This window comes from Somniosus microcephalus, chromosome 12 (genome assembly GCF_052327205.1).
Source record: "Somniosus microcephalus isolate GS21.2 chromosome 12, FLI_Smic_1.0, whole genome shotgun sequence".
Lineage (NCBI taxonomy): Eukaryota > Metazoa > Chordata > Chondrichthyes > Squaliformes > Somniosidae > Somniosus > Somniosus microcephalus.
Window position 1 is genome coordinate 217,853,704 of NC_140998.1, and position 26,656 is coordinate 217,880,359.

General features: G+C 51.3%; 1 protein-coding gene across 1 annotated transcript in view; it reads left to right on the plus strand.

Moving 5' to 3' along the window:
* The window catches only part of LOC147110121 (von Willebrand factor A domain-containing protein 7-like), a 76,875-nt gene that overhangs the window by 42,452 nt on the left and 7,767 nt on the right, over nucleotides 1–26,656 (plus strand). Inside the window, exons 8-15 of the mRNA XM_086004054.1 lie at nucleotides 559–675; nucleotides 4,330–4,524; nucleotides 15,714–15,862; nucleotides 17,784–17,923; nucleotides 20,066–20,158; nucleotides 21,832–22,103; nucleotides 22,806–22,942; nucleotides 25,831–25,990. Of these exons, the coding sequence (XP_085860180.1) occupies nucleotides 559–675; nucleotides 4,330–4,524; nucleotides 15,714–15,862; nucleotides 17,784–17,923; nucleotides 20,066–20,158; nucleotides 21,832–22,103; nucleotides 22,806–22,942; nucleotides 25,831–25,990 (1,263 nt within the window). The remainder of the gene's footprint in view (nucleotides 1–558; nucleotides 676–4,329; nucleotides 4,525–15,713; nucleotides 15,863–17,783; nucleotides 17,924–20,065; nucleotides 20,159–21,831; nucleotides 22,104–22,805; nucleotides 22,943–25,830; nucleotides 25,991–26,656) is intronic.

The following is a 26,656-nucleotide window of genomic DNA, read 5'->3' on the forward strand; positions in this document are numbered from 1 at the left end:
AGGTTCCTCTAACCCCTCTCTCTCACACTCCTGTATCTGGGGAGGTCCCTCTAACCCCTTTCTCACACACTCCTGTATCTGGGGAGGTCCCTCTAACCCCTCTCTCTCTCACACTCCTGTATCTGGGGAAGTCCCTCTAACCCCTCTCTCCCTCACACTGCTGTATTTGGGGAGGTCCCTCTAACCTCTCTCTCTCACTCCTGTATCTGGGGAGGTCCCTCTAACCCCTCTCTCACGCTCCTATATCTGGGGAGGTCCCTCTAACCCCTCTCTCTCTCACACTCCTGTATCTGGGGAAGTCCCTCTAACCCCTCTCTCCCTCACACTGCTGTATTTGGGGAGGTCCCTCTAACCTCTCTCTCTCACTCCTGTATCTGGGGAGGTCCCTCTAACCCCTCTCTCACACTCCTATATCTGGGGAGGTCCCTCTAACCCCTCTCTCTCACTCCTGTATCTGGGGAGGTCCCTCTAACTCGGCATTAGTGGGAATGTGACTCTCAGAGTGTTAACTCCGGATGTCTCTGGTTCACGAAGGTTCTTTCCTCTCTCCTGTTTCAGCTCGCTCTGACAAACTCCGGCTCCAACTCACAAATCTTCGTCTTCACTGATGCACCAGCCAAGGACATCCACCTGAGGAACACCATACTCGCCCTGATCCAGGACACTCAATCCCGGGTACGGAAGCAGTCCAGGATTTTAAGGTTATGCCCCTTTGTTCTGGAGACCCCAAACAGAATAAATATTTTTCCCTACGTCCACTATCAATTCCTTTAATCATCTCAATCAACTCAATTCGATACTTGAGGGAATATAAGCCAAGTTTAAGCCAACTGTACTCATAATTTAACCCTTTTTGCAGATTAAGCGTCTGTGGAACCCGCACCCCAGTGAGAGTCAGTGTGTGAGGAACCCGTACCCCAGTGAGAGTCAGTGTGTGAGGAACCCGTACCCCAGTGAGAGTCAGCGTGTGTGGAACCCGTACCCCAGTGAGAGCCAGTGTGTGTGTGACCCGTACCCCAGTGAGAGTCAGTGTCTGTGGAACCCGTACCACAGTGAGAGTCAGTGTGTGTGGAACCCGTACCCCAGTGAGAGTCAGTGTGTGTGGAACCCGTACCCCAGTGAGAGTCAGTGTGTGTGGAACCCGTACCCCAGTGAGAGTCAGTGTGTGTGCAACCCGTACCCCAGTGAGAGTCAGTGTGTGCGGAACCCGTACCCCAGTGAGAGTCAGTGTGTGTGGAACCCGTACCCCAGTGAGAGTCAGTGTGTGTGGAACCCATACCCCAGTGAGAGTCAGTGTGTGTGGAACCCGTACCCCAGTGAGAGTCAGTGTGTGTGGAACCCGTACCCCAGTGAGAGTCAGTGTGTGAGGAACCCGTACCCCAGTGAGAGTCAGTGTGTGTGGAACCCGTACCCCAGTGAGAGTCAGTGTGTGTGGAACCCGTACCCCAGTGAGAGTCAGTGTGTGTGGAACCCGTACCCCAGTGAGAGTCAGTGTGTGTGGAACCCGTACCCCAGTGAGAGTCAGTGTGTGTGGAACCCGTACCCCAGTGAGAGTCAGTGTGTGTGGAACCCGTACCCCAGTGAGAGTCAGTGTGTGTGGAACCCGTACCCCAGTGAGAGTCAGTGTGTGTGGAACCCGTACCCCAGTGAGAGTCAGTGAGTGTGGAACCCGTACCCCAGTGAGAGTCAGTGTGTGTGGAACCCGTACCCCAGTGAGAGTCAGTGTGTGTGGAACCCGTACCCCAGTGAGAGTCAGTGTGTGTGGAACCCGTACCCCAGTGAGAGTCAGTGTGTGTGGAACCCGTACCCCAGTGAGAGTCAGTGTGTGTGGAACCCGTACCCCAGTGAGAGTCAGTGTGTGTGGAACCCGTACCCCAGTGAGAGTCAGTGTGTGTGGAACCCATACCCCAGTGAGAGTCAGTGTGTGTGGCACCCGTACCCCAGTAAGAGTCAGTGTGTGTGTAACCCGTACCCCAGTGAGAGTCAGTGTGTGTGGGACCATACCCCAGTGAGAGTCAGTGTGTGGAACCCATACCCCAGTGAGAGTCAGTGTGTGTGGGGCCCGTACCCCAGTGAGAGTGAGTGTGTGTGGAACCCGTACCCCAGTAAGAGTCAGTGTGTGTGGAACCCGTACCCCAGTGAGAGTCAGTGTGTGTGGAACCCGTACCCCAGTGAGAGTCAGTGTGTGTGGAACCCGTACCCCAGTGAGAGTCAGTGTGTGTGGAACCTGCACCCCAGTGAGAGTCAGTGTGTGTGGAACCTGCACCCCAGTGAGAGTCAGTGTGTGTGGAACCAGTACTCCAGTGAGTGTCAGTGTGTGTGGAACCCGTACCCCAGTGAGAGTCAGTGTGTGTGGAACCCGTACCCCAGTGAGAGTCAGTGTGTGTGGAACCCGTACCCCAGTGAGAGTCAGTGTGTGTGGGACCAGTACCCCAGTGAGATTCAGTGAGTGTGGAACCCGTACCCCAGTGAGAGTCAGTGTGTGTGCAACCCGTACCCCAGTGAGAGTCAGTGTGTGTGGGACCATACCCCAGTGAGAGACAGTGTGTGTGGAACCCGTACCCCAGTGAGAGTCAGTGTGTGGAACCCATACCCCAGTGAGAGTCAGTGTGTGTGGAACCCGTACCCCAGTGAGAGTCAGTGTGTGTGGAACCCGTACCCCATTGAGAGTCAGTGTGTGGAACCCGTACCCCAGTGAGAGTCAGTGTGTGTGGAACCCGTACCACAGTGAGAGTCAGTGTGTGTGGAACCCGTACCCCAGTGAGAGTCAGTGTGTGTGGAACCCGTTCCCCAGTGAGAGTCAGTGTGTGTGGAACCCGTACCCCAGTGAGAGTCAGTGTGTGTGGAACCCGTACCCCAGTGAGAGTCAGTGTGTGTGGAACCCATACCCCAGTGAGAGTCAGTGTGTGTGGCACCCGTACCCCAGTAAGAGTCAGTGTGTGTGTAACCCGTACCCCAGTGAGAGTCAGTGTGTGTGGGACCATACCCCAGTGAGAGTCAGTGTGTGGAACCCATACCCCAGTGAGAGTCAGTGTGTGTGGGGCCCGTACCCCAGTGAGAGTGAGTGTGTGTGGAACCCGTACCCCAGTAAGAGTCAGTGTGTGTGGAACCCGTACCCCAGTGAGAGTCAGTGTGTGTGGAACCCGTACCCCAGTGAGAGTCAGTGTGTGTGGAACCCGTACCCCAGTGAGAGTCAGTGTGTGTGGAACCTGCACCCCAGTGAGAGTCAGTGTGTGTGGAACCTGCACCCCAGTGAGAGTCAGTGTGTGTGGAACCCGTACTCCAGTGAGTGTCAGTGTGTGTGGAACCCGTACCCCAGTGAGAGTCAGTGTGTGTGGAACCCGTACCCCAGTGAGAGTCTGTGTGTGTGGAACCCGTACCCCAGTGAGAGTCAGTGTGTGTGGGACCAGTACCCCAGTGAGATTCAGTGAGTGTGGAACCCGTACCCCAGTGAGAGTCAGTGTGTGTGGAACCCGTACCCCAGTGAGAGTCAGTGTGTGTGGGACCATACCCCAGTGAGAGACAGTGTGTGTGGAACCCGTACCCCAGTGAGAGTCAGTGTGTGGAACCCATACCCCAGTGAGAGTCAGTGTGTGTGGGGCCCGTACCCCAGTGAGAGTGAGTGTGTGTGGAACCCGTACCCCAGTAAGAGTCAGTGTGTGTGGAACCCGTACCCCAGTGAGAGTCAGTGTGTGTGGAACCAGTACCCCAGTGAGAGTCAGTGTGTGTGGAACCCGTACCCCAGTGAGAGTCAGTGTGTGTGGAACCCGTACCCCATTGAGAGTCAGTGTGTGGAACCCGTACCCCAGTGAGAGTCAGTGTGTGTGGGACCCGTACCCCAGTGAGAGTCAGTGTGTGTGGAACCCGTACCCCAGTGAGAGTCAGTGTGTGTGGAACCCGTACCCCAGTGAGAGTCAGTGTGTGTGTAACCCGTACCTCAGTGAGAGTCAGTGTATGTGGAACCCGTACCCCAGTGAGCGTCAGTGTGTGTGGAACCCGTATTCCAGTGAGATTCAGTGTGTGTGGAGCCCGTACCCAAGTGAGAGTCAGTGTGTGTGGAACCCATACCCCAGTGAGAGTCAGTGTGTGTGGAACACATACCCCAGGGAGGGTCAGTGTGTGTGGAACCCGTACCCCAGTGAGAGTCAGTGTGTGTGGAACCCGTACCCCAGTGAGAGTCAGTGTGTGTGGGACCCGTACCGCAATGAGAGTCAGTGTGTGTGGAACCCGTACCCCAGTGAGAGTCAGTGTGTGTGGAACACATACCCCAGGGAGGGTCAGTGTGTGTGGAACCCCAGTGTTGATTCTCTGTGTTTTGATATTTTCCAGGTGCACTTTCTCCTGACGAACTTCTTTTTGAGGCGGAGGAGGAGTGTCCGGACCCGCCGGCAGGTGGAGGCTGAGTCGGGCCTCCAGCTCTATCGCACTCTGGCCACGGCCTCGGGGGGTGAGGCTGTGACGGTTTCAAAAAGAGAGACCTTCAAACTGACCTCGATCATCGATGAATCCACCAGTCCGGCCCTGGTAACGTGTCTTTGCATCTGCAGAAACATAGAAACATAGAAGATAGGAGCAGGAGTAGGCCATTCGGCCCCTCGAGCCTGCTCCGCCATTTAATGAGATCATGGCTGATCATCCAAATTCAGTACCCTGTCCCTGCCTTCTCCCCATATCCCTTGATCCCTTTAGCCTTAAGAAATATACCTAACTCCTTCTTGAATATATTAATGAATTGGCCTCAACTGCCCTCTGTGGTAGAGAATTCCACAGGTTCACCGCTCTCTGGGTGAAGAAATTCCTCCTCATCTCAGTCCTAAATGGCTTACCCCTTATCCTTAGACTGTGACCCCTGGTTCTGGACTCCCCTGCCATCGGGAACATCCTTCCTGCTTCTCGTCTGTCCGGTCCTGTTAGAATTTTATAAGTTTCAATGAGACCCCTTCTCATTCTTCTAAACTCCAGCGTGTGCAAGCACAATCGACCCAATCTCTCCTCATACGTCATTCCTGCCATCCCAGGTATCAGCCTGGAGTTTCTTGGCATCCTCCTCACAGCACACACGCCCACCCAGTTTGTGTCATCTGCAAACTTGGAGATATTACATCTTGTTCCCTCGTATAGATCATTAATATATATTGTGAATAGCTGGGGTCCAAGGACCGATCCCTGCGGTACCCCACTAGTCACTGCCTGCCACTCAGAAAAAGAGCCGTTTATTCCAACTCTTTGCTTTCTGTCTGCCAACCGGTTCTCTATCCAAGTCAATACCTTGCCCCCAATCCCATGTGCTTTAACTTTACACGCTAATCTCTTATGCGGGACCTTATCGAATGCCTTTTGAAAGTCCAACTACACCACATCTACTGGTTCTCCCTTATCTATTTTACCAGTTACATCCTCAAATAATTCCAGTAGATTAGTCAAGCACGATTTACCTTTTGTAAATCCATGTTGACTTTGTCCAATCCCGTCACTGTTTTCCAAGTGCTCTGCTATTACATCTTTTATAATGGACTCTAGCATTTTCCCCACTACCGATGTCAGGCTTACCGGTCTGTAATTCCTCGTTTTCCCTCTACCACCTTTTTTGAACAGTGGGTAACATTAGCTACCCTCCAATCCATGGGTACTGTTCCAGAGTCTATCGAATTTTAGAAGATGATCAGCAATGCATCTACTATTTCTAGAAACAAAGCAGCGGGCCCTGCAGTCAGGGCTGCGGGGGATGGCGGGGGGAGGTAGGCTGTACCTCAATATCCAGCGTGAAGCTCCCCACACACGGAGCAGGAGAGCGCCGCCCGTGGTGGGACTCGGGGCAGCCGGTCATCCAGGGTTCCTGCTCCTGCTCCCTGTTCTGGGTTTATTTATTCGGCCCCGGGATGTGGGCATCGCTGGCAAGGCCGGCATTTATTGCCCATCCCTAGTTGCCCTTAAGTAGGTGGTGGTGAGCCGCAAGTTGAAGGCACTTCATCTAATTGCACGTAGCATTCGCAACAAGGTGGATGAATTAATGGCACTAATAGAAGTAAATGGGTATGATGTAATTGCCATTACAGAGACATGGGGCTGGATTTTCATTGAGGAGGCGTGTAGGAGGCGGGGCTACAACTTTCGGGGTTGCAGTCCCGCCTGCATCGAGTTGTGGCCAATCCACGCGATTTTCACTTGTTTGACCTTGTTGAGCCCGCCCAGCGGGCTCAGCAGGCCAATTAAGGGCCACCCGGCAACAGGTGATGTCACAGATTGACATTTCATCTGTCAAGAGCTTTTGACAGATGAAATATCAGCGTTTGACGGCTCTTTGAAACTGTCAAACACTGACAATCTGTACTCTGTGACGGAGCCGCTGACTGACTCTGGGCAACTGTACATAATTCCCTTTAACGATGTTCTAACACCAGCCTAAGCCGGTACCACTGTGTTAGACGTTACTGTGTTTTATTTATAGTGTTTGTATGTATGGGGCGTGGCCCCTTTAAGAGCGCAGGAAAACGCGGGCCAACGCGATGACGTCACATTGCAAACCACGTGACTGTCCGGGCAGTCCTCGTGGAATCTCCATCTTGTTAAGACCTGTGTTCGTGGTTCTCCTGTATCGATCTCAACAAACGGTTTGAACTCGTTTAGTCTTACATTAAAGACCTGTTTGATTGATCTCCTGAGTCGACCTCAGTTATTGGTTAGGAATTCGTCAATTCCTGCAACTCCAAGTTAATTCCTGCCTGTCAGGATGATTTAGCGATCTCTCCAGAACAGAAAGCTGAATACTGCGGATTTTGACAGCTGGCGGCCATTCTGCTTTCTGTGCCGGTGAGATGAGGGACTCCCGAGACCTGAAGGAAGGAAGGCTGTAAAGGTAAGTAAAACTTCTTTAAACACTTTACACACACCAAACACACTTACCTCTGCAGTTATACACCCGTCACTCACCTGAACACCAGACATCTCGAACCCTCCAAGCCCTTCAGCCCGACGGGCCGCCTCGCTAACTTGGCGTGGTTTGGAGCCGTCGGGAATCCCACACTTCAGGAATAAAAATAGGGATTAGGCTAAAAACTGCCTGTTAACTACCTGTTAACAGGCAGTTAATTGGCACTAATCCCCTTCCCGCCTCGGGGAGGCGGGGCCCAGTGCGGGGCGGGTACCCTCCTCCTTTGAAACTGGCATGGAGGCGGGTTGGGGGCGGGATGGGTTCGTGCCCCCCGATTTTGCGATTTTAACCCCCCACGCGCCTCCAATCCCGCCCCCACGGCCCAATGAAAATCCTGCCCGTGGTTGCAGGGTAACCAAAGCTGGGAACTGAACGTTCCAGGGCACTCAACATTTAGGAAGGACAGACAAAAAGGAAAAGGAGGTGGCGTAGCGCTGTTAATAAGGGATGAGATCGGTACGGTAGAGATAAAAGATCTTGGCTCGGCAGATCGTGATGTAGAACTGGAATCAGTTTGGGTGGAGCTAAGAAACAGCAAAGGGCGGAAAACATTGGTGGGAGTTGTGTATAGGCCACCAAACAGTAATGGTAATGTAGAGCACAGTATCAATCAAGAAATTAGAAGTGCATGTAACAAGGGCAATATGGTAATCATGGGGGACTGTAATCTACATATTGACTGGGCAAATCAAATTACCACTAATGGTGTGGAGGACAAATTCTTGGAATGCATGCGAGATGGTTTCCTGGATCAGTATGTGGAGGAACCAACCAGGGAACAGGCTATTCTGGATCTGGTACTGTGTAATGAGAAAGGGCTGATCAATAATCTTGTGGTAAAGGGGCCTTTAGGGACAAGTGACCATGATATGATTGAATTTTACATTAAGTAACGGGCAGCACGGTGGCATAGTGGTTAGCACTGTTGCCTCACAGCGCCAGGGACCCGGGTTCGAATCCCGCCTCGGGTGACTGTCTGTGTGGAGTTTGCACATTCTCCCCGTGTTTGCGTGGGTTTCCTCCGGGTGCTCCGGTTTCCTCCCACAGTCCAAAGATGTGCGGGTTAGGTTGATTGGCTATGATAAATTGACCCTTAGTGTTAGGGGGATTAAATACATGGGGTTACGGGGATAGGGTGGGATATGTGTTGGTGTAGGGGTTACGGGGATCGGGTGGGATATGTGTCGGTGCAGGCTCGATGGGCCGAAATGGCCTCTCTCTGCATTGTGGGGTTTCTGTGATTTCTGTGATCTGTGAAGTTTGAGAGTGATGTAGTCCAATCTGAAACTAAGGTTTTCAATCTAAACAGAGGAAACTACAAGGGTATGAGGGACAAGTTGGCCATGGTAGATTGGGAGACTACACTAAAAGGTATGAAGGTGGACATACAATGGCTAACATTCAAGGAAATAATGCATAATTTGCAAGAAACTTATATTCCTCTAGGGCATAAAAACCCAAAAGGAAAAGTGATCCAACCATGACTAACAAAAGAAATTAAAGCTAGTATTAAGTCAAAGGAGGAAGCTTATAAAGTTGCCAGAAAAAGCGGTCAGCCTGAGGATTGGGATCTTTTTAGAAATCAGCAAAGGGGGACCAAGAAATTGATAAAGAAAGGGAAAATGGAATATGAGCACAAACTAGCGAAAAATATAAAAACGGATTGTAAAAGCTTCTATGGGTATGTGAAAAAGAAAAGACTGGCGAAGGTAAATGTAGGTCCTTTACAGTCAGAGACGGGAAAATTTATAATGGGGAATGAGGAAATGGCAGAGAAATTAAATAAATACTTTGTTTCTGTCTTCATGGAGGAAGACACAAAAAACCTCCCAGAAATACGAGAAAACCAAGGGTGTGGCGAGAATGAGGAACTTACAGAAATTATTATTAGTAAAAAAACAGTACTAGCAAAATTAATGGGACTAAAAGTCGATAAATCCCAAGGACCGGGTGACCTACATCCTAGGGTTTTGAAAGAGGTGGCCATTGGAATAGTGGACGCATTGGTTGTCATCTTCCAAAATTCTGTAGATTCTGGAACGGTTCCTACAGATTGGAGGATAGCAAATGTAACCCCGCTATTTAAGAAAGGAGGGAGAGAGAAAACGGGGAACTACAGACCTGTTAGCCTCACATCAGTAGTTGGGAAAATGCCGGAATCTATTATAAAGGATGCAATAACTGGGCACTTAGAAACTAATAGTAAGATTGGGCAGTGTCAACATGGATTTCTGAAAGGGAAATCCTGTTTGACAAACATATTGGAGTTCTTTGAGGATGTAACTAGTGGAGTAGACAAAGGGGAACCGGTAGATGTGGTATATTTGGATTTTCAGAAGGCCTTCGATAAGGTCCCACACAAGAGGTTGGTGAACAAAATTAGGGCACATGGAATTGGGGGTAATATACTAGCATGGATTGAGAATTGGTTAACAGACAGAAAACAAAGAGTAGGGATAAACGGGTCTTTTTCAGGATGGCAGGCTGTGACTAGTGGGGTATCGCAAGGATCGGTGCTTGGGCCCCAGCTATTCACAATCTATATCAATGATTTGGATGAGGGGACTAAATGTACCATTTCCAAATTTGCTGATGATACAAAGCTAGGTGGCAGTGTCCGTTGCGAAGAGGATGTGAAAAGGCTTCAAGGGGATCTCGACAGGCTCAGTGAGTGGGCGAGAACATGGCAGATGGAATATAATGTGGATAAATGTGAAGTTATCCACTTTGTTAGAAAAAACAGAAAGGCAGAGTATTTCCTAAATGGTGAAAGATTGGGGAATGTAGATGCTCAAAGGGACCTGGGTGTCCTTGTACATGAGTCACTGGCAGTGAATGTGCAGGTGCAGCAAGCCATTAGGAAGGCAAATGGTATGCTGGCCTTCATTACAAGAGGATTTGAGTACAGGAGTAAAGAAGTCTTACTCCAATTATATAGGGCCTTGGTGAGACCACACCTGGAGTACTGTGTACAATTTTGGTCTGCTGACCTAAGGAAGGATATACTTGCCACAGAGGGAGTGCAATGAAGAGTCACCAGGTTGATTCCTGGGATGGCGGGACAGTCGTATGAGAAGAGATTGAGTAAACTAGGCCTGTATTCTCTTGAATTCAGAAGAATGAGAGGGGATCTCATTGAAGCTTACAAAATTATTACAGGGCTTGATAGGGTGGATGCTGGGAGAATGTTTCCCTTGACTGGGGAGTCTAGAACCAGGGGCCACAGCCTCAGGATAAAGGGTAGGCCATTCAGGACTGAGATGAGAAGAAATTTCTTCACTTAGAGGGTGGCGAATCATTGGAATTCTCTACCCCAGAGGGCTGTGGAGGCTCAGTCATTGGGTATATTCAAAACAGAAGTCGATAGATTTCTGACTAGTAAGGGCATCAAGGGATATGGCGATAGGGCCGGTGAATGGAGTTGAGGCAGAAGATCAGCCATGATCTCATTGAATGGCGGAGCAGGCTTGAAGGGCCGAATGGCTGACTCCTGCTCCTATTTCTTATGTTCCTATGATCTTGAACTGCTGCAGTCCGTGTGGTGAAGGAACGCCCACAGTGCTGTTAGGGAGGGAGTTCCAGGACTTGGTTTGGACCCATACCCCAGTGAGAGTCAGTGTGTGTGGAACCCGTAACCCAGTGAGAGTCAGTGTGTGTGGAACCCGTACCCCAGTGAGAGTCAGTGTGTGTGGAATCCATACCCCAGTGAGAGTCAGTGTGTGTGGAACCCGTACCCGAGTGAGAGTCAGTGTGTGTGGAACCCGTACCCCAGTGAGAGTCAGTGTGTGTGGAACCCGTACCCCAGTGAGAGTCAGTGTGTGTGGGACCCGTACCCCAGTGAGAGTCAGTGTGTGTGGAACCCATACCCCAGTGAGAGTCAGTGTGTGTGGAACCCGTACCCCAGTGAGAGTCAGTGTGTGTGGAATCCGTACCCCAGTGAGAGTCAGTGTGTGTGGAACCCGTACCCCACTGAGAGTCAGTGTGTGTGGAACCCGTACCCCAGTGAGAGTCACTGTGTGTGGAACCTGTACCCCAGTGAGAGTCAGTGTGTGTGGGACCCGTACCCCAGTGAGAGTCAGTGTGTGCGGAACCCATACCCCAGTGAGAGTCAGTGTGTGTGGAACCCGTACCCCAGTGAGAGTCAGTGTGTGTGGGACCTGTACCCCAGTGAGAGTCAGTGTGTGTGGAACCCGTACCCCAGTGAGAGTCAGTGTGTGTGGAACCCGTACCCCAGTGAGAGTCCGTGTGTGTGGGACCCGTACCCCAGTGAGAGTCAGTGTGTGTGGAACCCATACCCCAGTGAGAGTCAGTGTGTGTGGAACCCGTACCCCAGTGAGAGTCAGTGTGTGTGGAACCCGTACCCCAGTGAGAGTCAGTGTGTGTGGAACCCGTACCCCAGTGAGAGTCAGTGTGTGTGGAACCCGTACCCCAATGAGAGTCAGTGTGTGTGGAACCCGTACCCCAGTGAGAGTCAGTGTGTGCGGGACCCGTACCCCAGTGAGAGTCAGTGTGTGTGGAACCCATACCCCAGTGAGAGTCAGTGTGTGTGGAACCCGTACCCCAGTGAGTCAGTGTGTGTGGAACCCACACCCCAGTGAGAGTCAGTGTGTATGGAACCCGTACCACAGTGAGAGTCAGTGTGTATGGAACCCGTACCCCAGTGAGAGTCAGTGTGTGTGGAACACGTACACCAGTGAGAGTCAGTGTGTGTGGAACCCGTACCCCAGTGAGAGTCAGTGTGTGTGGGACCCGTACCCCAGTGAGAATCAGTGTGTGTCGAACCTGTACCCCAGTGAGAGTCAGTGTGTGTGGGACCCATACCACAGTGAGAGTCAGAGTGTGTGGAACCCGTACCCCAGTGAGAGTCAGTGTGTGTGGGACCTGTGCCCCAGTGAGAGTCAGTGTGTGTGGAACCTGTAACCCAGTGAGAGTCAGTGTGTGTGGAACCCGTACCCCAGTGAGAGTCAGTGTGTGTGGAACCCTTACCCCAGTGAGAGTCAGTGTGTGTGGAACCCGTACTCCAGTAAGAGTCAGTGTGTGTGGAACCCTTACCCCAGTGAGAGTCAGTGTGTGTGGAACCCGTACCCCAGTGAGAGTCAGTGTGTGTGGAACCCTTACCCCAGTGAGAGTCAGTGTGTGTGGAACCCGTACCCCATTGAGAGTCAGTGTGTGTTGAACCCGTACCCCAGTGAGAGTCAGTGTGTGTGGAACCCTTACCCCAGTGAGTGTCAGTGTGTGTGGAACCCGTACCCCAGTGAGAGTCAGTGTGTGTGGAACCCGTACCCCAGTGAGAGTCAGTGTGTGTGGAACCCGTACCCCATTGAGAGTCAGTGTGTGTGGAACCCGTACCCCAGTGAGAGTCAGTGTGTGTGGAACCTGTACCCCAGTGAGAGTCAGTGTGTGTGGAACCCGTATCCCAGTGAGAGTCAGTGTGTGTGGAACCCATACCCCAGTGAGAGTCAGTGTGTATCGAACCCGTACCCCAGTGAGAGTCAGTGTGTGTGGAAAACCGTACCGCAGTGAGAGTCAGTGTGTATGGAACCCGTACCCCACTGAGAGTCAGTGTGTGCGGAACCCATACCCCACTGAGAGTCAGTGTGTGTGGAACCCGTACCCCAGTGAGAGTCAGTGTGTGTGGAACCCGTACCCCAGTGAGAGTTAGGAAAGATGGAGTTCTGAATTTCCTAGTGCAGTTGGGGAGGGTTTTAATTAGCTTGGCTGGGGGATGGGACCCTAAGTATAGAGTCAGTAGGGAGGGAAGAAAAACTGGAATTGGAAAACAAAAACAATAGAAGTAAATTTGAAGAACAGAGGATTCGAGGGCTAGATAGTAATCAACAAGGAGGTTTGCCTGTACTAAATGGTATATACTTCAATGCAAGGAGTATAGCGCACATGGCAGATGAGCTGAGGACACAGGTAGATACTTGGGACTATGATATTATAGCTATTACAGAGACCTGGCTGAAAGAGGGGCAGGTATGGCAGCTCAACATTCCTGGTTACAGGGTTTTCAGATGGGATAGAGAGGGAGGTAAAAAGGGAGGGGGGGTCGTGGTATTGATTAAAGAAACTATTACAGCTGTGAGGAGGGATGATATGTTGGAGGGATCATCAAACGAGGCCATATGGGTCGAATTGAAAAACAAAAAAGGGGCGATCACACTGCTGGGAGTGTACTGCAGACCCCCAAACTGTGAGAGGGAGATAGAAGAACAAATATGTCGACACATTTCTGAGAAGTGCAAAAACTATAGGGCTGTAATAGTCGGGGATTTCAACTACCCCAGTAGTAACTGGGATAAAATTAGTGTGAAGGGTATAGAGGGTGCGGAATTCCTAAAATGCATCCAGGAGAACTTTTTTAGCCAGTATGTAGCAAGCCCAACAAGGGAGGGGGCGGTTCTGGACTTAGTTTTAGGGAATGAAGCTGGGCAGGTAGAAGGCGTATCAGTGGGGGAGCATTTTGGTGCTAGTGACCATAATTCTGTTAGATTTAAGGTAGTTATGGAAAAGGACAAGGATAGACCAGGAATAAAAATTCTAAATTGGGGAAAAGCAAATTTTGCTGAGCTCAGAGGGGATTTAGCCATAGTGGACTGGAAACAGCTACTTGAAGGTAAATCAGTGTCAGAGGCATTCAAGGAGGAAATCCGGAGGGTTCAGACCAAATATGTGCCCTTAAAGAAAAAAGGTGGGACTAACAAATCTAGAGCCCCCTGGATGTCTAGGGACATACAGGGTAGGATAAAGAAAAAAAGGGAGGCGTATGACAGATACCGAGGGCTAAATACTGCAGAATCTTTAGAGGAGTACAGAAAGTGCAGGGGTACAATTAAAAAGGATATTAGGAAAGCAAAGAGAGAGCATGAAAAATTCTTGGCAAGTAAAATCAAGGAAAACCCAAAGGTGTTTTATAAATATATTAAGAGTAAGAGGATAACCAAAGAAAGGGTAGGGCCTATTAGAGATCATGAGGGTAATGTGTGTGTGGAGGCGGGAGACGTCGGTAGGATTCTCAATGAATACTTTGCGTCTGTTTTCACAAAGGAGAGGGGCGAAGCAGACATTGATATCGGGGGGAGGAGTGTGAAATATTAGCTGAAATAAGCATAGTGAGAGAGGAGGTATTAAGGGGTTTAGCAGCTTTAAAAGTGGATAAATCCCCAGGTCCGGATGAAATGTATCCCAGGCTGTTAAGCAAAGCAAAAGAGGAAATAGCAGAGGCCCTGACCATCATTTTCCAACCCTCTCTGGTCAGGTGTGGTGCCGGAGGACTGGAGGACTGCTAATGTGGTACCCTTGTTTAAAAAGGGAGAAAGGGATAGACCGAGTAATTACAGGTCAGTCAGCCTAACCTTGGTGGTGGGAAAATTATTGGAAAGAATTCTGAAGGACAGGATAAATCTTCATTTAAAAAGACACGGATTAATCAAGAATAGTCAGCGCGGATTTGTTAAGGGAAGGTCGTGTCTGACAAACTTGATTGAATTTTTTGAGGAGGTAACAAGGAGGGTAGATGAGGGTAGTGCATTTGATGAAGTGTATATGGACTTTAGCAAGGCTTTTGATAAGGTTCCACATGGCAGACTGGTCACGAAGTTAAAAGCCCATGGGATCCAGGGCAAAGTGTCAAGTTGGATTCAAAACTGGCTCGGAGGCAGGAAGCAGAGGGTAATGGTTGAAGGGTGTTTTTGTGACTGGAAGGCTGTTTCCAGTGGGGTTCCGCAGGGCTCAGTACTAGGTCCCTTGCTTTTTGTGGTATATATCAATGATCTAGACTTGAATATAGGGGGTATGATTAAGAAGTTTGCCGATGATACTAAAATCGGCTGTGTGGTTGATACTGAAGAAGGAAGCTGTAGACTGCAGGAAGATATCAATAAATTGGTCAGGTGGGCAGAACAGTGGCAAATGGAATTCAATCTGGAGAAGTGTGAGGTAATGCATTTGGGGAGGGCTAACAAGGAAAGGGAATACACATTAAATGGTAGGTCACTGAGTAGTGTAGAGGAACAAAGGGACCTTGGAGTGCATGTCCACAGATCCCTGAAGGTAGCAGGCCAGGTAGATAAGGTGGTTAAGAAGACATACGGAATGCTTGCCTTTATTAACCGTGGCATAGAATACAAGAGCAGGGGGGGGTTATGCTTCAACTGTATAAAACACTAGTTAGGCCACAGCTAGAGTACTGCGTGCAGTTCTGGTCACCACATTACAGGAAAGATGTGATTGCACTAGAGAGGGTACAGAGGAGATTTACAAGGATGTTACTGGGAGTAGAGAATCTTAGCTATGAGGAAAGACTGGATAGGCTGGGTCTGTGTTCCTTGGAACAGAGGAGGCTGAGGGGAGACCTTATTGAGGTGTATAAAATTATGAGGGGGCCTCGATAAAGTGGATAGAAAGGACCTATTTCCCTTAGCAGAGGGGTCAAAAACCAGGGGGCACAGATTTAAAGTAATTGGGGGAAGGTTTAGAGGAGATTTGAGGGGAAATTTCTTCACCCAGAGGGTTGTGGGGGCCTGGAACTCACTGCCTGAAAGGGTGGTAGAGGCAGGAACCCTAACCACATTTAAAAAGTACTTGGATGTGCACCTGGGATGCTGTAACCTGCAGGGCTACAGACCAAGAGCTGGGAAGTGGGATTAGGCTGGATAGCTCTTTGTTGGCCGGCGCGGACACGATGGGCCGAAATGGCCTCCTTCCGTGCTGTAACTTTCTGTGATTCTATGAAGTGGAGAGTGATTGAACGCCACTAATTGATTCTTCTCTTCCGCAGGTCACATTGTTACAAATGTCGAGTAACGCCTCCATTGCGAACAATACCATCACCTTCCACGTGGACGCCTCCATCGACAACCTGACCATCTACGTTATGGACAACCCCAGAAACATAAACCTCATCCAACCCAACGGTGAGAACAACTCGCTCCTTTATAACAACTGTTGATTCTGGGGTACGGGTTCCACACACAATGACTCTCACTGGGGTACGGGTTCCACACACACTGACTCTCACTGGGGTACGGGTTCCACACACACAGACTCTCACTGGGGTACGGGTTCCACACACACTGACTCTCACTGGGGTACGAGTCCCACACACACAGACTCTCACTGGGGTACGGGTTCCACACACACTGACTCTCACTGGGGTACGGGTTCCACACACACTGACTCTCACTGGGGTACGGGTTCCACACACACTGACTCTCACTGGGGTACGGGTTCCACACACACTGACTCTCACTGGGGTACGGGTTCCACACGCACTGACTCTCACTGGTGTACGGGTTCCACACGCACTGACTCTCACTGGGGTATGGGTTCCACACACACTGACTCTCACTGGGGTACGGGTTCCACACACACTGACTCTCACTGGGGTATGGGTTCCACACACAATGACTCTCACTGGTGTACGGGTTCCACACACAATGACTCTCACTGGGGTACGGGTTCCACACACACTGACTCTCACTGGGGTACGTGTTCCACACACACTGACTATCACTGGGGTACGGGTTCCACACACACTGACTCTCACTGGGGTACGTGTTCCACACACACTGACTCTCACTGGGGTACGGGTTCCACATACACTGACTCTCACTGGGGTACGGGTTCCACACACACTGACTCTCACTGGGGTACGGGTTCCACACACACAGACTCTCACTGGGGTAGGGGTTCCACACACACTGACTCTCACTGGGGTACAGGTTCCACACACACTGACTCTCACTGGGGTACGGGTTCCACACACACTGTCTCTCACTGGGGTACGGGTTCCACACACACTGACTCTCACTGGGGTACAGGTTCCACACACACTGACTCTCATTGGGGTATGGGTCCCACACACACTGACTCTCACTGGGGTACGTGTTCCACAGACATTGACTTTCACTGGGGTATGAGTTCCACACACACTGACTCTCACTGGGGTTTGGGTTCCACACATACTGATTCTCACTGGGGTACGTGTTCCACAGACATTGACTCTCACTGGGGTACGGGTTCCACACACACTGACTCTTACTGGGGTACAGGTTCCACACACACCGACTCTCACTGGGGTACGGGTTCCACACACACACTGACTCTCACTGGGGTACGGGTTCCACACACACTGACTCTCACTGGGGTACGGGTTCCACACACACTGACTCTCACTGGGGTACGGGTTCCACACACACACTGACTCTCACTGGGGTACGGGTTCCACACACACACTGACTCTCACTTGGGTACGGGTTCCAGACACTGACTCTCACTGAGGTACGGGTTCCACACACACTGACTCTCACTGGGGTACCGGTTCCACACACACTGACTCTCACTTGGGTACGGGTTCCAGACACTGACTCTCACTGAGGTACGGGTTCCACACACACTGACTCTCACTGGGGTATGGGTTCCACACACACTGACTCTCACTGGGGTACGGGTTCCACACACACTGACTCTCACTGGGGTACGGGTTCCACACACACCGACTCTCACTGGAGTACGGGTTCCACACACACTGACTCTCACTGGGATACGGGTTCCACACACACTGACTCTCACTGGGATACGGGTTCCACACACACTGACTCTCACTGGGATACGGGTTCCACACACACTGACTCTCACTGGTGTACGGGTTCCACACACACTGACTCTCACTGGGGTACGGGTTCCACACACACCGACTCTCACTGGGGTACGGGTTCCACACACACTGACTCTCACTGGGATACGGGTTCCACACACACAGACTCTCACTGAGGTACGGGTTCCACACACAGTGACTGGTAATCTATCTTTAATCCCTCTATTATTTCTGGCCAGGTGAATTGATGAGAGTTCTTGAGGGACCTGGAACATTGGCAACAACAAACGTCACTGGGAATCTGCAGGTCATTCGACTCCATTCCCCAATCCAACCTGGAGCCTGGAAACTGATAGTCTTATCCTCAAGAGAGTATTCAGTGAGAATCTCCGGTGAGTCAATAAGTAAATACAAAGTCAGTTGGGACAGTAAGCTGTGAGAAGAACACAGAGTCTGCAAAGGGATACAGATAGACTAAGTGAGTGCGCAGTAAGGTGGCAGATTGACTATAATGCAGTGTGCACCATTTACAAGATGCACTGCAGCAACTCGCCAAGGCTTCTTCGGCAGCACCTCCCAAACCCGTGACCTCCACCACCTAGAAGGACAAGGGCAGCAGGCGCATGGGAACACCACCACCTCCAAGTTCCCCTCCAAGTCACACACCATCCTGACTTGGAAATATATCGGCCGTTCCTTCATCGTCGCTGGGTCAACATCCTGGAACTCCCTCCCTAACAGCACTGTGGGAGTACCTTCACCACATGGACTGCAGCGGTTCAAGAAGGCGGCTCACCACCACCTTCTCAAGGGACAACTAGGGATGGGCAATTAATGCTGGGCATTGCCAGCGACGCCCACATCGCATAAATGAATAATAAAAATAATTTGGCCCAGAAATTCGGGTCTCCACGGGTGAGTACGCGCTGGGTACTCGCGCGTAGGCCCAACGAAAGTGCCGGTTTCGTGCATGCACTGCGCATGCGCGGGAAACCGGGACTTCTGTTCCCTTGAAGGAAGGGGTTCACAGGTGGAACGCGTGCGCCGGAGAGGCAGCGCGTACGCCTGGAACTTCCGGCTTTTTTGCAGGTTTTTCCGGGAGGGTAAGTCTCCAGGAGCTGCGCTTGTAAAAAGCAGTCGCCGGGCCTGCTTTTAACAAGGTAAGTGGCGAATTAATTAAAATTAAAACATTTATTATTTTTAAATACTTTAATGAAAGGTAAGTTTATTTTTAGCCCTGTTAGAAAATGTAATTAATGTTTTCAAAAATTTAAATTATTGTTTAAAATGGTTATTTTATGTAATTTATAGCTTTTTAAAAATGTAAATTTTTTTTCATTTATTTGAAGTTTTAGTGATGTTTTGGGGCTGAATTGTATTCATAGATTTGACAGCCCTTCCTGTCAATTTTATGAATGAAGCATTCCCTGCTACCATTGGCTCTCCATGGCCCACGTGATTCCAGGGGACGCTTCGAACTAACTGCGCCCCTGGGATACGCAAGCACTGCGCGCCGGCAGTTGGAGGAGGCCCAGGATCGGAATCCCACGCGGGCCCACAGCTCAACGGGCCGGCGCGCTAGGTAAGTGCAGGTTGGGGACTTACACCCACGGGAAGCCCCCGACCCGAATTTCTGGGAATGTAGGGAAAGGTGAGGTTATTCACTTTGGCAGAAAGAATAAAAGTGCCGAATATTTTATAAATTGTGAGAAACTATGAAATGTTGGTGTTCAGAGGGATTTGGGTGTCCTCGTACAGGAAACACAGAGAGTTAGCATGCAGGTACAGCAAGCAATAATGAAGGCAAATGGCATGTTGGCCTTTATTGCAAGGGGGTTAGAGTCTAAGAGTAAGGAAGTCTTGCTCCAATTGTACAGGGCCTTGGTGAGACCACACCTGGAGCACTGGGCACAGTTCTGGTCTCCTTGTCTAAGGAAGGATCTACTTGCCTTGGAGGCGGTGCAACGAAGGTTCACTAGATTGGGAAGAGACTATTGTCCGATGAGGAGAGATTGTATGGAATGGGCCAATACTCTCTGGAGTTTAGAAGAATGAGAGGTGATCTCATTGAAACGTGTAAGATTCTGAGGGGGATTGACAGGGTAGATGCTGAGAGGTTGTTTCCCCGCTGGGCTGGGGAGTCTAGAGCCAGGGGTCACAGTCTCAGGATAAGGGGTCGGCCATTGAGGACTGAGATGAGGAGGAATTTCTTCACTCAGAGGGCGGTGAATCTTTGGAATTCTCTGCCCCAGAGGGCTGTGGAGGTTCCGTCGTTGAGTATATTCAAACTGAGAGCGATAGATTTTTGGATTCTAGGGGAATCGAGGGATATGGGGATCGGGCGGGAGAGTGGAGTTGAGGTCGAAGATCAGCCGTGATCTCATTGAATGGCGGAGCAGGCTCGAGGGGCCGAATGGCCGACTGTTGCTCCTAATTCTTATGTTCTTGAATACAAATACACGCAAACAAAAAGTCAGCGATATATAAAGCCCCAGAACCCCTACAAATTCAAATGTTCTCTTTTACTGATTTAGGTCAGAGTACGATCGACTTCTCCTACAAATTCGTAGAACGCTTCGAAGGACCTCACCCGGGTCTCATTCCAATCAACGGGCAACCCAGCACAGGTGAGTTTATCGCTCACACACTACTGGGGTACTGGTTCATGAGGGTGCATTGCTACTCTAGCCTGTGGACGCTGACTCTCACTGGGGTACGTGTCCCACACACACTGACTCTCACTGGGGTACGGGTTCCACACACACTGACTCTCACTGGGGTACGGGTTCCACACACACTGACTCTCACTGGGGTACGGGTTCCACACACACTGACTCTCACTGGGGTACGGGTTCCACACACACTGACTCTCACTGGGGTACGGGTTCCACACACACTGACTCTCACTGGGGTGCGGGTTCCACACACACTGACTCTCACTGGGGTACGGGTTCCACACACACTGACTCTCACTGCGGCACGGGTTCCACAGACACTGACTCTCACTGGGGTACGGGTCCCACACACACTGACTCTCACTGGGGTACGGGTCCCACACACACTGACTCTCACTGGGTTACAGGTTCCACACACACTGACTCTCACTGGGGTACGGGTCCCACACACACTGACTTTCACTGTGGCATGGGTTCCACACACACTGACTCTCACTTGGGTACGGGTTCCACACACCCTGAGTCTCACTGGGGTACGGGTTCCACAGACACTGGCTCTCACTGGGGTATGGGTTCCACACACACTGACTCTCACTGGGGTACGGGTTCCACACACACTGACTCTCACTGGGGTACAGGTCCCACACACACTGACTCTCACTGGGGTACGGGTTCCACACACTCTGACTCTCACTGTGGTATGGGTCCCACACACACTGACTCTCACTGGGGTACAGGTTCGACACACACTGATTCTCACTGGGGTATGGGTCCCACACACACTGACTCTCACTGGGGTACGGGTTCCACACACACTGACTCTCACTGGGGTACGGGTTCCACACACACTGATTCTCACTGGGGTACGGGTTCCACACACACTGACTCTCACTGGGGTACGAGTTCCACACACACTGACTCTCACTGGGGTACGGGTTCCACACACACTGACTCTCACTGGGGTACGGGTTCCACACACACTGACTCTCACTGGGGTACGGGTTCCACACACACTGACTCTCACTGGGGTACGGGTTCCACACACACTGACTCTCACTGGGGTACGGGTTCCACACACACTGACTCTCACTGGGGTACGGGTTCCACACACACTGATTCTCACTGGGGTACGGGTTCCACACACACTGATTTTCACTGGGGTACGGGTTCCGCACACACTGACTCTCACTGGGGTACGGGTTCCACACACACTGACTCTCACTGGGGTACGGGTTCCACACACACTGACTCTCACTGGGGTACGGGTTCCACACACACTGACTCTCACTGGGGTACGGGTTCAACACACACTGACTCTCACTGGGGTACGGGTTCCACACACACTGACTCTCACTGGGGTACGGGTTCCACACACACTGACTCTCACTGGAGTACGGGTTCCACACACACTGACTCTCACCGGGGTACGGTTCCCAGGGAATACACTCCCAAGGCAGGAACAGCACGGGTTAGATACAGAGTAAAGCTCCCTCTACACTGTCCCATCAAACACTCCCAGAGCAGGTCTAACGTTAGATACAGTCCAAAGGGCTCCAAGGAGATGCCGCTTGCCCACCTTGGCACTGACTGATGATTCTCTCTGGATGCTTTGACCCCTCTCTCAGGTCGGAATGCCACACTAATGGTCACGATGACCGGTCTCTCCATCTTCCCGAACTCATCGATCACTGGATTACGCCTGGTCGATATTAACGGGCGGACCGTGAAGAACGGAACGATCTTGAATGAGACGGAATCGGACGAGACCTACCTGGTGGAGATTGAGGAGGTGCCGAGAGCCTCGTTCTTTGTCCAGCTCAAAGGGCAGGATGGGACGGGGAATGAGTTCCAGCGACAGTCTTCGACTTTGATCTCCACTTCCAACTCAACGCTGAAGGTACAGAACCCCAATCACTATTGGAGGACGTCCCAAAGCGCTTCACAGACAATGGAGGACTTTCTGAAGTGTGGTCACTGTTGTAATGTAGGAAACGAGGCAGACAATTTGCGCACAGCAAGCTCCCACAATCAGCAATGTAATAATGACCAGATCATCTGTTTTTAGTGATGTTGGTTGAGGGATAAATATTGGCCCCAGGACACCGGGGTGAACTCCAATAGTGGCCGTGGGATTTTTTACATCCACCTGAGAGAGCAGACGGGGCCTCGGTTTAACGTCTCATCCGAAAGACTGAGTTACAAGAGCGAGTCTCACCATAGTGGGGCCCTTTTAAAGAGGGAGTCTCACCATAAGGGAGCCATTTTAAAGAGGGAGTCTCTCCATCAGGGACCCCTTTTAAAGAGGGAGTCTCTCCATCGAGGACCCCTTTTAAAGAGGGAGTCTCTCCATCAGGGACCCCTTTTAAAGAGGGAGTCTCTCTCGCATTCCTGGGGCTCTCTCTATCTCTTCCACGGGACCCCGGTTATATAGGGTCTCTCTCTATCTCTCTCTCTTGGTACCTGGTTAATATAGGATGTCTCTGTCTCTCTCTCTCTCTCTCTCTCGGCATCGGTCAGTGTAGGGAGGGATAAAATGATCACGAAATCCAGGTTAAAGTTCAGCCGCCTGACTGTCCAATCGGTGTGTGTCTCCATCCAGGTACAGGGCAATGACATCGTCTTTTCAGGGGAGGAGTTCAATGTAACGTTTACAATGAGTTCGGAGGGTCCGCCTTCAACTTACACCCTGACCGTAAGAAGTGACCAGAACTTCACTCAACGATTCAACACGACCAGGTGAGCACAGATCAAAGGTCAGCACAGATCAAAGGTCAGCACGGGATAGATACAGAGTAAAGCTCCCTCTACACTGACCCATCAAACACTCCCAGGGCAGGTACAGCACGGGTTAGATACAGAGAAAATCTCCCTCTACACTGTCCCATCAAACACTCCCAGGGCAGGTACAGCACAGGTTAGATACAGAGTAAAGCTCCCTCTACACTGTCCCATCAAACACTCCCAGGGCAGGTACAGCACGGGTTAGATACAGAGTAAAGCTCCCTCTACACTGACCCATCAAACACTCCCAGGGCAGGTACAGCACGGGTTAGATACAGAGAAAATCTCCCTCTACACTGTCCCATCAAACACTCCCAGGGCAGGTACAGCACGGGTTAGATACAGAGTAAAGCTCCCTCTACACTGTCCCATCAAACACTCCCAGGGCAGGTACAGCACGGGTTAGATACAGAGTAAAGCTCCCTCTACACTGTCCCATCAAACACTCCCAGGGCAGGTACAGCTTGGGGTTAGATACAGAGTAAAGCTCCCTCTACACTGTCCCATTAAACACTCCCAGGGCAGGTACAGCACAGTTCTGGTCTCCATATACCTCGGTTAGACCACATTTGGAGCACTGTACACAGTTCTGGTCTCCATATACCTCGGTTACACCACACTTGGAGCACTGTGCACAGTTCTGGTCACCATATACCTCGGTTAGACCACACTTGGAACACTGTGCACACTTCTGGTCTCCGTATACCTTGGTTAGACCACACGTGGAGCACTGTGCACAGTTCTGGTCACCATATTATAAAAGTTATATCTAGGCACTGGAGAAGGTGCAAAATAGATTCACAAGGATGGTAAGAGAACTGAGAGGTTACACCAATCAAGAAAGATTGAACAGGCTGGGGCTCCATTCTCTAGAAAAGAGAAGGCTGAGGGGTGACCTGATAGAGGTCTTTAAGATTATGAAGGGTTTCGATAGGGTAGACGTAGAGAAGATGTTTCCACTTGTGGGGGAGACCAGAACTAGGGGCCATAAATATAAGAGAGTCACTAATAAATCCAATAGGGAATTCAGGAGAAACTTCTTTCCCCAGAGAGTGGTGAGAATGGGGAACTCGCTACCACAGGGAGTGGTTGAGGGGAAGAGCAGAGATACATTTAAGGGGAAGCTGGATAAACACACGAGGGAGAAAGGAATAGAAGGATATGGTGATGGGGTGAGATGAAGAGGGGTGGGAGGAGGCTGGTGTTGACGGGGTGAGATGAAGAGGGGTGGGAGGAGGCTGGTGTTGATGGGGTGAGATGAAGAGGGGTGGGAGGAGGCTGGTGTTGATGGGGTGAGATGAAGAGGGGTGGGATGAGGCTGGTGTTGATGGGGTGAGATGAAGAGGGGTGGGAGGAGGCTGGTGTGGATGGGGTGAGATGAAGAGGGGTGGGAGGAGGCTATGTGTTGATGGGGTGAGATGAAGAGGGGAGGGAGGAGGCTGGTGTTGATGGGGTGAGATGAAGAGGGGTGGGAGGAGGCTGGTGTTGATGGGGTGAGATGAAGAGGGGTGGGAGGAGGCTGGTGTTGATGGGGGGAGATGAAGAGGGGTGGGAGGAGGCTATGTGTTGACGGGGTGAGATGAAGAGGGGTGGGAGGAGGCTGGTGTGGATGGGGTGAGATGAAGAGGGGTGGGAGGAGGCTGGTGCTGATGCGGTGAGATGAAGAGGAGTGGGAGGGGGCTGGTGTTGATGGGGTGAGATGAAGAGGGGTGGGAGGAGACTGGTGTGGATGGGGTGAGATGAAGAGGGGTGGGAGGAGGCTGGTGCTGATGCGGTGAGATGAAGAGGGGTGGGAGGAGGCTGGTGTTGATGGGGTGAGATGAAGAGAGGTGGGAGGAGGCTGGTGTTGATGGGGTGAGATGAAGAGGGGTGGGAGGAGGCTGGTGTTGATGGGGGGAGATGAAGAGGGGTGGGAGGAGGCTATGTTTTGACGGGGTGAGATGAAGAGGGGTGGGAGGAGGCTGGTGTGGATGGGGTGAGATGAAGAGGGGTGGGAGGAGGCTGGTGCTGATGCGGTGAGATGAAGAGGGGTGGGAGGAGGCTGGTGTTGATGGGGTGAGATGAAGAGGAGTGGGAGGGGGCTGGTGTTGATGGGGTGAGATGAAGAGGGGTGGGAGGAGGCTGGTGCTGATGTGGTGAGATGAAGAGGAGTGGGAGGAGGCTGGTGTTGATGGGGTGAGATGAAGAGGAGTGGGAGGGGGCTGGTGTTGATGGGGTGAGATAAAGAGAGGTTGGAGGAGGCTGGTGTTGATGGGGTGAGATGAAGAGGGTTGGGAGGAGGCTGGTGCTGATGCGGTGAGATGACGATGAGTGGGAGGAGGCTGGTGTTGATGGGGTGAGATGTAGAGGGGTGGGAGAAGGCTATGTGTTGACGGGGTGAGATGAAGAGGGGTGGGAGGAGGCTGGTGTTGATGGGGGGAGATGAAGAAGGGTGGGAGGAGGCTGGTGTTGTCGGGGTGAGATGAAGAGGGGTGGGAGAAGACTGGTGTTGACGGGGTGAGATGAAGAGGGGTGGGAGGAGGCTGGTGTTGATGGGGTGAGATGAAGAGGGATGGGAGGAGGCTGGTGTTGATGGGGTGAGATGAAGAGGGGTGGGAGGAGGCTGGTGTTGATGGGGTGAGATGAAGAGGGGTGGGAGGAGGCTGCTGTTGATGGGGTGAGATGAAGATGGGTGGGAGGAGGCTGGTGTTGATGGGGGGAGATGAAGAGGAGTGGTAGGAGGCTGGTGTTGTCGGGGTGAGATGAAGAGGGGTGGGAGAAGACTGGTGTGTAACAGTTGGGCCGAGTGGCCTCTTTCTGTGCTGTGAATTCCATGTATTTCTCCCACTCTCTCAATCTCTCAGGGCGACTGTCGGAATGAACCAGACTGTCGAAGGCGTGGCCTATTTCTTCGTACCCAACACGACGGCCCCAGGAACGACTGTCACCATTACCATCGAGGCCTCCTCCACGGAAACCGCCGACTTCAACTACGGACTGCTCCAAATCACCGTCAGGAACCAGGTACCGACAGACACTGAGAGCTGGATTTTATCAATGGGGACGTGATGGAGGCGGGACTACAACTTTCGGGGTTGTAGTCCCGCCTCCATCGAGTTGTGGCCAACCCACGCGATTTTCCCGTGATTGACCTTGTTGAGCCCGCCCAGCGGGCTCAGCAGGCCAATTAAGGGCCACCCGGCAACAGGTGACGTCACAGATTGAAATTTCATCTGTCAAGAGCTTTTGACAGATGAAATATCAGCGTGTGACAGCTGTGTGAAGCTGTCAAACACTGACAGTCTGATTCTAACTTGAGTCCTTCTCCACAGACTCAGTTAGAAATCTCTCCAGAACAGAAAGCTGCAGGCTGTCACTTTTGACAGCTCGCGGCCATTCTGCTTTCTGTGCCGATGAGATGAGGGACTCCTGGGACCTAAAAGAAGGAATGAAGCCTGCATTAGTAAGTGAAGGTAAGTCAAACTTATTTAAACACTTTACACACACCAAACACACTTACCTCTGCACTCGTGCACCCATCACTCACCTGAACACCGGACATCTCGAACCCTCCAAGTCCTTCAGCCCGACGGTCCGCCTCGCTAACTTGGCATGGTTGGGAGCCGTCGGGAATCCCACACTTCAGGAATAAAAATAGGGATTAGGCTAAAAACTGCCTGTTAACTACCT